The sequence below is a fragment of the Sturnira hondurensis genome, unplaced genomic scaffold (assembly GCF_014824575.4).
Source record: "Sturnira hondurensis isolate 20B ecotype Veracruz unplaced genomic scaffold, ASM1482457v3 Scaffold0007865, whole genome shotgun sequence".
Taxonomy (NCBI): Eukaryota; Metazoa; Chordata; class Mammalia; order Chiroptera; family Phyllostomidae; genus Sturnira; species Sturnira hondurensis.
In genome coordinates this window covers 12,145,934-12,158,877 of record NW_028080496.1, presented here as the reverse complement: position 1 = coordinate 12,158,877, position 12,944 = coordinate 12,145,934, and the positions used below count along the sequence as shown (strand labels likewise).

At 61.7% G+C, this 12,944-nt stretch overlaps 1 protein-coding gene across 1 annotated transcript in view; it reads left to right on the top strand.

Moving 5' to 3' along the window:
• The first annotated feature begins 2,089 nt into the window (after window positions 1-2,089).
• Window positions 2,090-12,944, top strand: part of KLF13 (KLF transcription factor 13) — a 42,616-nt gene continuing 31,761 nt past the window's right edge. The window contains exon 1 of the mRNA XM_037053792.1: window positions 2,090-3,159. Within this exon, the coding sequence (XP_036909687.1) occupies window positions 2,574-3,159 (586 nt within the window). The 5' untranslated portion in view covers window positions 2,090-2,573. The remainder of the gene's footprint in view (window positions 3,160-12,944) is intronic.

The following is a 12,944-nucleotide window of genomic DNA, read 5'->3' as shown; positions in this document are numbered from 1 at the left end:
TGTGATGCGGCCCCACCCCTGACCCAGGCTGGCCTCCCCTCTTCGCCCAGGGCAGGTGTCTTGCCCAGTGCTAAGAAGAGTTCGCACTGGTACAGAAGGCCACCGGTGTGTGTGCTGGTGGGGCTGTCCCAGCAGGGTCACATCACGGAGAAATCTGACAGATGTGGTAGCTTGAAGACGGGCCAGAATCCTGCTGCAGGCTGGAGAGGGACCTAGAGGGGCTGGGTGGCTGGCAGGTAAGTCAGTGTAGGCCCAGCTCCCTCCACAACCAAGTGAAGGACTGTGACATGTGGCAGGACTGGAGGGACATTCTGAATCATTATTTTGTCAGAACACAAATCTCTTAAATGTCACCGACACAGTCTGCCTGGGAGGAGAACCATGATATCCTGCTGAGAAGAGACCATCTCAGCAGGACTTGACCCAGCGGGCCACGGAGCCTTCTCAGAGGGAGCTGGCTTGTTCCGTGAGAGGGGATTTTCGCGTTTTAGGTGCTCCAGCGTCCACACCAGTTTACAGTTCACCATAACATGCAACCCAGAATGCCCCTTAACGGTTTCTCCTTGGTTGCCTGGAAAACAAGTTTTTGTTTTTTCTGCCCAACCCCCAAATGGAGAAATGCCTGATCCGAATTTTTGCACAGGATGACTTCCCCCACCATCCTTCTTTGGTCCCAGGGGGCGAGGGACAGGGCAGCCACCTCCAGGACCCCTTGAGGGCGGCTACCCTTAAAGGCAAATAAATATGCCAGGGCTGCAGACCGGGCCCGGCCTCAGATCCCTGGGTCTGGGGCTGCGGGCGAGGATCCCGAAAGGGGCTTGCCTCGCTTGAGCCCGAGGCAGAAGGAAGTTATGCACCGGCCACTCCGGTGATAGCAAAGGCTCGGAGGAGAATGGCAAGGAATGAGGGGGTGGGGGAGAGTGCGGGCGCCGCCGAGAGGCGAGGGCAAGCTGGCGGGGCCGGGTGGGAAGACGGGCTGGGCGCCGCCGAGCTTTTGCTTCGCAAGGTTCGACCGTGGGCGGGTGGGGCGCGGTGGGCGGGGTCCTCGTAGCTGGCAGCGTTCGAAGCCGCCGCGACCGCGGTGGGAGAGGGGCAGCCTAGAGAAGTTGGCAGCAGGCCTGGGGCGGGGAGGGGGAGGAAGGGGCCCCGCGTTCCCTGAACAGCGCGCCGGCCGCCCAGCACGTAGTCCACTCCTGCCCGCACGGAGCGGCGGTGGGCAGGGCACCCACGCTGCCCGGTTAACCGCCAGCCCGGGGCCAGTGTGCCTCTCCGGCTGACCCAGGCTCAAGGGCGGTGCGGCCCTCACCGAGTCCCCGGCCGCTTGGGGCCTGGCCGGGAAGCTCCCGGTGCCTCCCGCGGGAACGGCCCCGCCCCAGCCGTGACCCAGCTGCGGGCCGGGACGCGCCGAGGGTCCGGAGCTCAGCAAGGGAACGGCGTGGAGGGGGAAGGGGGACGAGTGGCCTGAGTCTCCGGGCGCAGCCATCCAGGAGCCCGGCAGCTGTGGGTGCGGCGGCAGTCGTTCCGCCCCCAGGCGCGGCCGACAGCCCGGCACCCAGCCCGAGCGGACACGCCTCCTCGCGGTACAAACCGCGCTCTGGAAGGGAGAGAGAAGCGGAGGCGAGCCCTGGGGAGGTGCATCCACCCTTGGCGCCCCTCGCGGGAGGGGCTGGAAGGACAAAGGGGCGCCCTCCCCGGCGCTCGCCTCCACACCGTGGTTCCTGGCTGTCACAGTACAAAAGGTCTGGCAGGAAAATACCCCGCGGGGTCCCCGCGGCGGGGGAGGGCAGGCAGCAGCCCCGCCCCGGCCCACCGCCTTCGGGCGACGTGCGTCAGCGTGCCCGACTCCCAGCTTTAATTTCCGCCCCTCCTCCAGCCCGGCAAGGGGGCACGCCCATTGTCGCGCGTAGGCCCCGAGGCGGAGAAGGCTCCTCTTGCAGTCCGGATTGGTCCGGCCGAGGACCCAAGGACCAATGGGGCCTGCGTCTGACCTTGGTTACGCCCCCTCTCCAGGCGCGCGCGCGCGGCCGCTCTATGTTGCGGGTGCGCGCTCTAGGATCCCCGCCCCCTCCGCGCGCGCAGCTCCCCGCGGCGGCCGCCGCCTGTAACCTGCGCCTCCAGGATGTGGCTGGGGGCTGACGTCGGGTCCAGATGTGGCCCCGGCCCCGCCCACCCCCGGGGCCGGTCCGCCCACACCGAGCCGCGGCGCGCACGGCGACTGTCCCGCCTGCCACAATGCGCGGCGAGGTTGCGGCCGCGACTTGGCGCGGTCGTCCCTAACGTCGCCGCTCCGCATCCTTAGGACAGGCCACCCCTGACGCCGTACCGGGACCCCACTGGTTTGCGCCACCACCCCATGCTCTCACTCTTCGGTGCCCCGCCGGGCGGGCGCCTCGTGGACGCGGAGCCGCGCGGGTGACGGCAGAGGCGGCTGCGCGCCCAGCCCAGCCCGCGGAGAGGGCACGCCGCGCCCCCACCCCCCCCCGCCCGCTCTCCGGAGGCTGTGGGTGCGGATGCACCGCTGACGACTCGCAGCGACTAGCAGTGCCGCCGGCACGCCGGCCGGAGCCCGCAGCATGGCAGCCGCCGCCTATGTGGACCACTTCGCCGCCGAGTGCCTCGTGTCCATGTCGAGCCGCGCGGTAGTGCACGGGCCGAGGGAGGGGCCGGAGCCCGGACCCGAGGGCGCGGCCGCCGCTGTTGCCGCCACGCTGCCCCACGTCGAGGAGCGCCGCGACGGCAAGGACAGCGCCTCGCTCTTCGTGGTGGCGCGGATCTTGGCGGACCTAAACCAGCAAGCACCGGCGCCCGCACCGGCGGAGCGCAGAGAGGGCGCCGCGGCCCGGAAGGCGAGGACCCCCTGCCGTCTGCCGCCCGCGTCTCCCCCGGTCCCGGAGCCCGCCTCCCCCGGCGGCGAAGGCGCGGCGGCCGCGCCCCTCAGCCCGGCGTGGAGCGAGCCCGAGCCCGAGGCGGTGTTGGAGGCAGACAGGGAGCCGGGGCCCGCGGGGAGCGGCGAGCCCGGCCTCAGACAAAGGGGTCGGCGGGGCCGAAGTCGCTCCGACCTCGAGTCTCCACAGAGGAAGCACAAGTGCCACTACGCGGGCTGCGAGAAAGTTTACGGGAAATCCTCACACCTCAAGGCGCACCTGAGAACTCACACAGGTCAGTGGGGCGGCCCGGGCACCCCGAGCGCGCGGACCCGGGCCAGAGCCAGCCAACCGGCCACGCCCCCGGGCCGCGGGCTGGGCTCTGGGGCGGTCGGGCGGGGAACGGTCGGGGCCTCGCCCCTTCCCCCGTCACTCGGTCCTGCGGTCGGCCCCGCGCGCCGCGCGAGGCGGGTCCCACCTCTGGGAGCCGGCACCCGCCGAGCGACCGCGCCCCCGCCGGGCACGCCCCCTCCCGGGGCGCTCTCAGGCGGGGCCGCGGGGGCGGATGTCGTCATCTGGGTTGGGGGCGGGGACCCCGCCCAGACCCGGGGACAGCGCGGGCAGGTGCGGGCGAGCTCCGCGGGGGCCGCGGGGGCCGATCGGGGAGATGGGCGGCCCTGGCACCCGGGAGCCGCGAGGCAGGGGGTGCCCGCGCCGTGGTCCCTCCCTCGCCGCCCCCGCGGGCTCTCGGGAGGGGCGGGGCCCGCAGGGCTAGGCGCGCGGCGGGCGAAGTTCACGCGGGGACAGTGCTCCCTCTAGCCACTCGGCACATTCTTCGCTCTCCTCTTCCTGTAATTTTTACAGCGCTCTAAGGTTTAATTTGTCGAAACCAGAGCTTGCGGCGGAGGACGCGGGGGGCGGTCCTGGTTCCCAGTCCGCGGCTCTTTGTGGGAGCCTCGCCTATCCGGCCAGCGGGGGCACGCCCGACCCAAGGGGCTCCTTGGTGGGGCCGCGCTTTCTCTAGAAAGGAGTGCCCTGCCCACTGCCCTCGGTCTGCGCAGCCGGCTTCCCGGCCCTGCACGCACCTGCCCGGGTCGGATGCGGGCGCCCAGCACCTGCACGGGGGCGGGAGGCAGAAGCCCACGGCCTGGAGGCCGTGGACCGCCGCGCGCCTTGCGACCCAGGGGCGTCACTTCCCATCCCGCGGGCCCTGGACCTGCTAGTAGATTCATCTGTGGTTGGTTGTTTCTTAAACACAAAAGTGGGAGGGGAAAAAACATTTTAATAAGTGGCAACCTTCTACCCCCGTTTGATTTAAGAATCGTGTGATTCTTCTGAACTCACACGAGCCCTCCGATGTTACTTAACTCTTCCATATTTGGGGCAAGTTCAAAAATCCCTATACTGGTGATGTTCCCTTGTTACCAAAGGTTTCATCTTCTCATTTGTGAAGAACTGATTTTTAAAAATTGCAGCTTTCTCTCGGTTAAATTGATTCTGAGCGCATTCGAGATCTGCAGACGTCCAGGACCGGGGATCTCGGAAGAGTCTTCTTTTCGGAGGGCTGCCCCTGCGTCTGTGGACCCGACACCCCAAAGCGCGTGGCAGGCGGTGGGGTCCAGGGTGAAGGAGGCCATTTCTGGGCATTCTGAGTCTGAATTCAGGGTGTGTGGACCCAGGCGGGGGCTGGGGTTCGTGGAAGGGTATTGGTTCCGTTTGGGGACATCTCTGCGATGGTGGGTGTGGCCGCGAGGAAAGGACCCCGCTAGGTAACGAGGCCCGGGGACCCCGAGCCCGGGGTGCGGGGCGGATGCTTGGGGCGTGGCTGCGGCTGAGGACTGCTTTGCGGGGCGAGGCCCCTGCTGGGCTAGGGACTGGATGATGAGGAAATCTTTTGGGGCACAGTTTCTCTGTGGCCTCCCACCGGGCAGCACCGGGTCACTGGGTTCGAGAACTGGGGAGGGACTGAGGGACGGGGCTCGCCCTCGTGGGCGGGGCCGGCTTGGCTGCGGTTCCTCCCGCCGAGGATGGCTTCGGAGTTGGCTGCCCCCAGCCCCCAACGGGTTCCAGGTTTTGTTTGGCTAGAGGGTTGGAACAGGGCGCCAGGAACCCGCACCTCCCCAAGTGGGCTGGGAGTCAGAGTCTAGTCAGTCTCTTGCGGGGTGCCTGGAAACCCAAGGTGGGCGGGAGAGGATGGAACCGGCGCGGCAGGGAGCCGGCCCCACCCTTCAGTTGTGCAGTCGCTCCAGACTCACCCCCAGAGCATCCTCGGACCTCCCAGTCAGGAGCGCCCAGGTTGCGGGGCGGGGGCTTGGAAATGCACCTTCCCAGGTCCCGGAGGCCGACCTTTAGCAGAGCACTGCTGTTTGGTGCCTCAGGTGAAACTGAATCTGAACCAAGGGGCTGGGCTGCCTCTGACCGAGGGCACCTGCAGAAGTGGAAGCCCGTTTTCAGCCCGAGCTCGGGAGTGCGACGCACTCCTAACTGGTGTTCAGAGGAGGCAGAGGCCGGCCGCAGAAGCAAGAGGACAGGCCGGCTGGCTTCACGGGGTGGCCGAGAGGCCAAGCCACCCAGGGAAGACAGGAGCAGCGGACCCTGACTTTGAGGTGGCCGGGGTTTGGCTTGAGGGCTGCCGGTAGCTTTCTGGGGGAGGGGGCGTCTCTGCAGGCAGTGGTTTAGGCCAGACCAGGCCCTTCTACTCCGCTAGGGACCCGCCAGCCCCATAGCGATCTTATGACGGGTGATGAATTGCAAAACCACTTTCACTAAGATGCCTGATAAAACAGAAACACACATGTCTTTGGAACTCAAGCAACTTTTCTTGTGTGTGGTGCCCATGTTCCAGCCCAGGCCTGGGAAGTTCGCTAAGACTGGCTGTGGGGAGTAGCAAGACCAGGGGCAGACCTGCTTGGAGGCCAGAGGGCTTTGATGTGAGAATTCAGAGACTTGGGGAGAAGGAAAGACCCCGACCCTGGGAGGGCAGACCTGGCCCCTGAGCTCCCCAGGTCTTGCATCTGGAGACCCCTGCTTGTGGTCTGGAGTGGTGGACCCCCGGCAGAGTGGCCACTGAGCCCTTCTTGGCAGAGATGGCCCCTACATTTCTCCCTATCCGTCCCCACAGAGAGTTGTTTTAGGGATGCCGCTGCGCCTGTTTCCCCTCTGTTGCCAGGGGACCAAAACATACGCTGCCCACCTCAGCAGCTCTGGGGGTCTGGCCAGAAAGGAGGGCACGGTGCCATGCACAGCTCCCCCTGACCCCCTGCCAGCAGACCCCCAGAGACGGTCTTGGTCACCTGCCCCGTTTGGGGTGGGGGCGGGAAGCAGAGTAAGGTTGCATTCTCTCAGCCATTTCCTGTTAGAGTTTGGGTGGAGCTCGTCTGAAACTCATCCTTAACCACTGAGTGAGGGGTTCCATCCTGACAGGGGTGGCTGGGGCGGGGTATTTAGCACCCCCCTGCAACAGCCCCCCGCAGGACCCCTTGCAGATGCTCCTGGTGCAGCAGCCTTGGAAAGGCAGCCCGTCAGAGCGCAGGGTGAGGGTGGGAGCTCTCTGTCGCAGGGCAGAGCTGGGCTGGCCAGGGGCCAGCACTGTGTCTGGGGCACATCCAGGCTGCCGGCTCCTGTCGCTCTCCCACACGGTCCCAGGCTGCCAGTGGCCCCGTTGAGAAACTCTTCAAACAATGCAGAAGTGTGTGGACAAAATGTGCAAGTCTTCCCCTCCCCTGGCGGACCACTTCACCCCGTGTCCGCCTGACTCTTTCCAGACCTCCTAATGGGTTTGCTTGCGTGGGTGTGCCTCCAGGTGGGCATTTACAAAACACTTGTAGAGGTGGCTCAGTGGGTTAAAGCGTCGTCCCGTACACTGAAAGGTTGCAGGTTCAATCCCCAGTCCAGGTGTGTATGGGAGGCAACCAATTGATACTTCTCTCTTTTCCTTCCTCTCTCTCTAAAAAAGCAATGAAAAAATGTGCTCTGGTGAGGATTAAAAAAAAAAACAAAACAAATGAAACACTTGTGTAGGACCCTAGCAAACACATTTCTGTCTCGGCCTTCTGTGTGTTTGCTTAAGGAGGCATCAGTCCTCTTTTTCCTGACTGTATAGTGCTCTGAGGGGCAGCTAGGGTGTTCTACCGTAGCTACAGAGCCTCTCTGCTGTTGCAAGTACGGCCATATTGCCTTTCTCTGTGAGCCCGGGCACAGTGGGCCCTGGTGTACCTCCCGGGGCAAGGCAGCTGTCATTTCTGTAGGACTGAGACCTGGTGGTGTTGACAGTAGTGTCGACAGCATTTAAAAAGACACATGAGCCCTGGCTGGTGTGACTCAGTGGATTGAGCACCAGCCTGCGAACCAAAGGGTCCCTGGTTCGATTCCCAGTCAGGGTACATACCTGGATTGTGGGCCAGGTCCCCAGTTGGGGGCACGTGAGAGGCAACCACACATTGATGTTTCCCTCTCTTTCATGCTCCCTTCCCCTCAAATAAATAAATAAAATCTTCTAAAAAAAGGCTCATGGCTTTTTTTAAAGGAAATACATGTTCTTTGTCTCCCCACTGCTGAGGCTCCTGCAGTGTTGCGGCCTCTCCCACTCTTTGAACTTCTCCTGGTTCTCATTCTCGTGTGTGAGAGCATCAAACAGCACCAGCGAAATGGCTCTTCACCCATTCCTCTCTCAGGCCTCAGGACCTGCTGTCCTGCTGGCTTTTCTTGGCTTCCCCTGGGCCCAGCCCGGGTGAGGGTTCCACCCCTGCAGCAGGGCCCTGTGCCCCCCTCCCCTGCGCAGCTGGCACAGAGCGGGATCTGGTGAGACAGACGCTCTCTGCACCCCTCCCCCGCACCCCTGGCTGAAAGGGGGCTGGCGCACAGGTGAGTTCACTCCTTAACAGCCAGCGTCAAATATCAGGGGACTGTTAAGGTGTGTCCCGTTTGTGCTTTAAGAAGGACGTGGAAGATAGTTTTTAAATACAAATTGGTAGAACGATAAACTCAGCTCTCTGGGTCGTGTCCCACACGTGCATACTGCCTGCTAGGGACCAGGCTTTGTTCTCTGGACATAGTTTATGTTAAGCCCTTCAGTCTCACCCCCAGGGCCCTGTGAAATAGGCACCCTTCTTATTCCTAGTTTTCCAATAAGGATGCTGAGGAGGCTCAGATGGGTTAAGAAATATGCCCAAGGCCACAGAGCAGATGAGGCGGGAGCCAGGATTTGTGCCTGGGCAGCCACACTTCTGGGTTTGGGTGTGCCCACTGTGCCTTCCTGCCACACCTGTCCAGACCTGTGTTCCAGGTGGGCAAGGCCTGTGTTAGAGGCCTGCGTGTCCTGAGCCCTCTGCTTCCCCTGCAGGTCTGTGTTACATTGGACTTGTCAGGGAGGGAATAATAACACAGCGAACACTCGAAGACTCTTCTCAATCCCTCAGTGAACATCTGGTCACTCTTGCCTCCCCCTTTCTCTTTCTCTCTAAATTCTGTACTTTCTCCCTTCTCTCTGCCTCTCCTCTCTCTTTAAATATTACATATTTTCCAATCCCCAGTCCACACTTCGTTTCCCTAACGACCCCCAAACGAGCCGTGTAGGATCCAGGACCCACTTCATCACACGTTGCATTGGGTGTCCGGAATAGTCGGTCCTTCATCTTTTGTCGCATTGGTATTTTAGGGTTCCAGGACGGTTGACTTGCAGAATGTCCCACAGCCTGGATGAGTCTGGTCGTTTTTTTTCTTTTCACAACTAGGGCTAGTTCCAACAGTTTGGGGACAAAAACACTCCAGGTGAAGCTGGGCCNCCAGTCCACACTTCGTTTCCCTAACGACCCCCAAACGAGCCATGTAGGATCCAGGACCCACTTCATCACACGTTGCATTGGGTGTCCGTCTTTTATTCCCTTTAGTCCGGAATAGTCGGTCCTTCATCTTTTGTCGCATTGGTATTTTAGGGTTCCAGGACGGTTGACTTGCAGAATGTCCCACAGCCTGGATGAGTCTGGTCGTTTTTTTTCTTTTCACAACTAGGGCTAGTTCCAACAGTTTGGGGACAAAAACACTCCAGGTGAAGCTGGGCCCTTGCACGCCCGGGCAGCAGGGACGGGACACGTGGGGTCAGTTGGCCCGTTGCTGGATCACGTGGCAAAGGCGGCATCTGCCAGGTTTCTCCACTCTGGAGTCACATTCTCCTCTTGACAATTAATGAGTAACTTGTGGGGTGACACTCTGAGACGATGGCTTTTAGAGGGCTGGGGTGTTCTGCGCCAGGGGCTGTGCTCTTGGTGGGTGCTGTGTCCTATAGATACTCAGCTTCCGTCGGCCCATCCGGGAGATGTCCGTGTCCTCGTCCACCTGCACTTGTTGGACGAGGGGCGAGGTTTTCTGCATCCTGCTGGTGGACATCTTTTTGAAGTCCAGGGCGAGTCTGGGGTGTGCCCTCCCCCAAACCAACACGACACCCTCATTTCACTTTAAATGGAAGTGTTTCCTGGTGGTGTTTATAGGCAGCCTAGAAGGCAGGTTGGGTGTCCGCCTGCTCAGCCCACCCAGGCGCTGGCTCTGTGGCCACAGGTGACCCATCTCCTCGGCCTGGGTGGGGCCCACAGCCAGCGACACCATTAAGATCCTGGTAGGTCTTTTCATGCTTTCCCAGAAAAAAAAACCCCCTTGGTCTAAACCCACACACCTGAGCCTGTTTTCCTTCCCCTCCGCAGCCCCAGATGGGATTATTTTCTTGAAACTTCAGCTTCCCGTCATGATGGTAATAAACTTCTGCGTGTTCTCCCCAGCTTGGCGGTTGGGAAGCAGCAGCCATGCTGGGACCCCAGTGGGGCGGGCGGGAGGGGCAGCCCTCCGGGTCACTGTACTGGAGGCTAGGATGCTAAGGTTTTACTCTGTTGGCAGTAATCTGACACTAGGCACTTCACAGAAGATAGGATCCTCACCCAACCCCAAGCTCCGCCATCTGGGCACTCACGCCCATGCACACATGTTGTCTCCTCGTTCACGGTTGTGGCTGAACGCAGCACCCACACCTGGAATGTGTTTATGGGGACTCCGCGACTTCCGGGTCATTTGTTCTGCTTTAGATCTTAGGGTCCACCCTGGGGCCCCGTCCCACACCCCCAGCTCAGTGTGGTGTGTCTGCCACCTGCTTCCCGTCCCCTCCTGACCCCAGCCAGGGCACCCTCCCCGGGGTGTAGTTAGCGTGTAGGGAGAGATATGGCCTTGATATCATTCTGTACAAGTACAACAGCTAACACACGAATGGGGGGGCTTTCGTTTGGGGGCGTGTCTGTGTTGGGGGCCCTGTTTATCCTACTCCTTTTTGAAGTTCACCCCACAGACACACTTGCTAACCAGGAACTTGGCCACACTCTGTGGCCGTTGGCCAGGCTGTCCCAAGGTGACCTGCTTACAAAAGCGCTGAGGCCTGACACCTCAGATTAAATGTGCCCATGCCACTGCCACCAGGGTGTGGCTTCCCTGCATGGGCAGGGGACCTGTGGCTCCCCAGCACAGCGCGCAGGCCTGCCCCCTTGGGGCCCAGGGTGCATCTCAAAGAGCTTTGCAAGAAACAGGGCCCGTGCCTGGGCTGGTCTCCTGCCTCAGAAAGGAGCAGGGCCGTGGAAGGAGGCCAGGTGGGCTCCCAGAAGCCCAGGGGACTTCCTGCCTTCCACCCAGGGCCTCCACGCAGACATGCAGTGAGGCAGCCAGCAAGGTGATGGCTGGGCAGCCCGGTGGGTGGTCCAGGGCCCAGGATGGGGCCTCTTCATTCACGTGGGTTAAACAGCCCCCAGGTCCTTCCCCTCTGTGGCTGCAGGTCCTAACCCCGCAAATTCCTCCTCTGAGCCTTTCCACTTGTCTCCAACTCTCTCTTATTGCATATATGCTCATTTTTTTAAAAAAAGGATAAAGAACTGCGTTTAGGGCTAGAGATAGAAGCTAAAGTTAATGGCTGATCAAGAGTACAGGGTTTTGCAAGGAGGTCTTGGGAAAGAGAGGAAACAGAAGAGGCGCACTTGAACCTCTGCCCAGGGCCCCAGGCGTGTCCTTGGCACGGAGAGATGTTTTGCCTGGGCCGTTGGCGGGTGAGTGGCCCCAAAGCCACGTCCGGGACCAAGGAGAGGGTCTGGGAGCTGGGAGTTGGCACCATGGGTGCCCAGGCCACGCAATAACCCCGGGCGTCCTAGCAATAACCGACCCCAACACACTTTCACTGAAGGAGAGGGTAACCGTGAATTAGTTACCCAGTTGCCGCTGATACTGATCTCCGCTGTGGGAGAATCGACAGGCAGTGTGGTCACTCAGCAGGCCCTAGTTTACGCGCCCTGGCTGTCTGCTTCCCTGACTCACTGCCCAGTGTCCTCTTCCCACCCCAGTCCTCACCCGCCAGCAGGCTGGGTAGCCCATGGCTGGGCGGGTGGGGCCTGGGCCGTGTCTGCGCCTGTGCAGGCCCAGCAGGCCTGCGTGCTCCTTGCAGGTCCGAGATCTGAGGTCTGTTTGCGTGGCAAATGCCGTTTCCTAAAATTACCTCTCCGCTCAGCCTCGGGCACCAGGGGGTTTTCTGGGAAGGACCGATGGCCACCTTTCATCATGAGGAAATGCAGTTTCGCCGTCTGTCCTAAGTGTGAGTGTGTGTGCACACGCACGTGGTCAGCCACCCGCCGGAGTTCAGGACGGTTGTTGCTCCTTTTGGATGGCAGCCAGCAGCCGGCGGCTGGCCAGGTGGCACAGGGATGTCGTTTCTGTACTACCCCCCGCCCCCGTTTGAGGCCGTTGACCCAAGTGAGCACAAAGGGGCTGGGTGTGTCCAGCTGCGCCTGCGGGCTGGCCTTCAGGGTGGAGCAGGGACCGGGGCAGAGCTGGGGGCACACATTCCTGATCCCCAGTGGGGCTGGGTCTCCTGCTCTGCTAGGTTGGGCAGTGTGGTGTGGGGTAGGGCCCAGCTGGGGAGAGACCAGGCTGGGCTTTTGTTTGCTCAGCTGAGGGTTCAGCTTGATGCACCCTCCCTCTCCCCTTTCCGCCCCTTCTCCCCCCCTCCCCCTCTTCCTCCTTCCTCCCCCTCCTCTTCTTCCTCCTCCCTTCTCCCTTCTCCCCCTCCCCCTCACTTTCCTCCTCCTCCCCTTCCTGGCACTCTGGGAGCTCAGCACATTTTTTTTCAACCTGCCTTCAGCGGTGTTGAGCCCTCAGGACCAGCCTGGGGTGGGCCCTCTGGGAGCCAGTGACGACACCTTTCCTTTGTGCGAAGCCCGGGCTGAGCCCGGGAGACCCGGCGGGGGCGGGGTGGCTTCCTCCTCTGGGGACGCCCTGGCAGCCTGCCCACAGGGTGCTGGATGGCGGAGGCAGCCTGGTGGCTGTTCCTGGTCAGCCAGCATCCTCCTTCCACAGAGCAGAAGGAGAGGTAAACATTGGATCACCTTGGCAACCAACAGAGCTGGGGCTGCAAGTGCTGGTGGCAAGCGAGGTTCTCATTGTCTCGAATTTCTGGGATGGGGTTCTCTTTTCATTTTTTTAAAAATTAGCTGAAGCGACGGTGGTACCAAAATGCCTGACCCAGTTCCTGTAGTTTCTTAATACACATTTATAGTCCCCCTAGGAGGAGTGTGTGTTCTCTTCCCATGATCATTGATGTGTTCTCTGAAACTGTGGCCAGACCCTGGTGGGCAGGGCAGGGCAGGCCGCACAGAGGGTCCCCGTGCTGACAGCTGGCACCAGACAGGCCCATGGGCCCGGGCACCAGCGTGAACACACCAGGCTGGAATCGGATCGGCTTTGAGGTTAAGTTCCATGGAGAATTTTGGGGAGGTGCCTCTCTTATCTGGGGGTGTTCAGGTCCCCATAACTGGAGCTCCAGAAGTCGCCTGGCCAGCAAGTCTTTCTGAGGCCAAAGGGCATTCTCCCTACCTGTGGCTCCTTCTCGTGGGCGGCCAAGGTGGCAACTCATTTTACACCTCGGTATAAGGTCGGTGTTAGCTGTCAAACAGAAAAAGCTTCAGGCAGCTCAGGCTGGCTGTGCCCTCAGCCTGCCACCACCCTGGCAACCGCCTGGGTGGGAGGGCCCTGACCTGAGAGGGGACCAGGCCAGGCAGGGCAGGG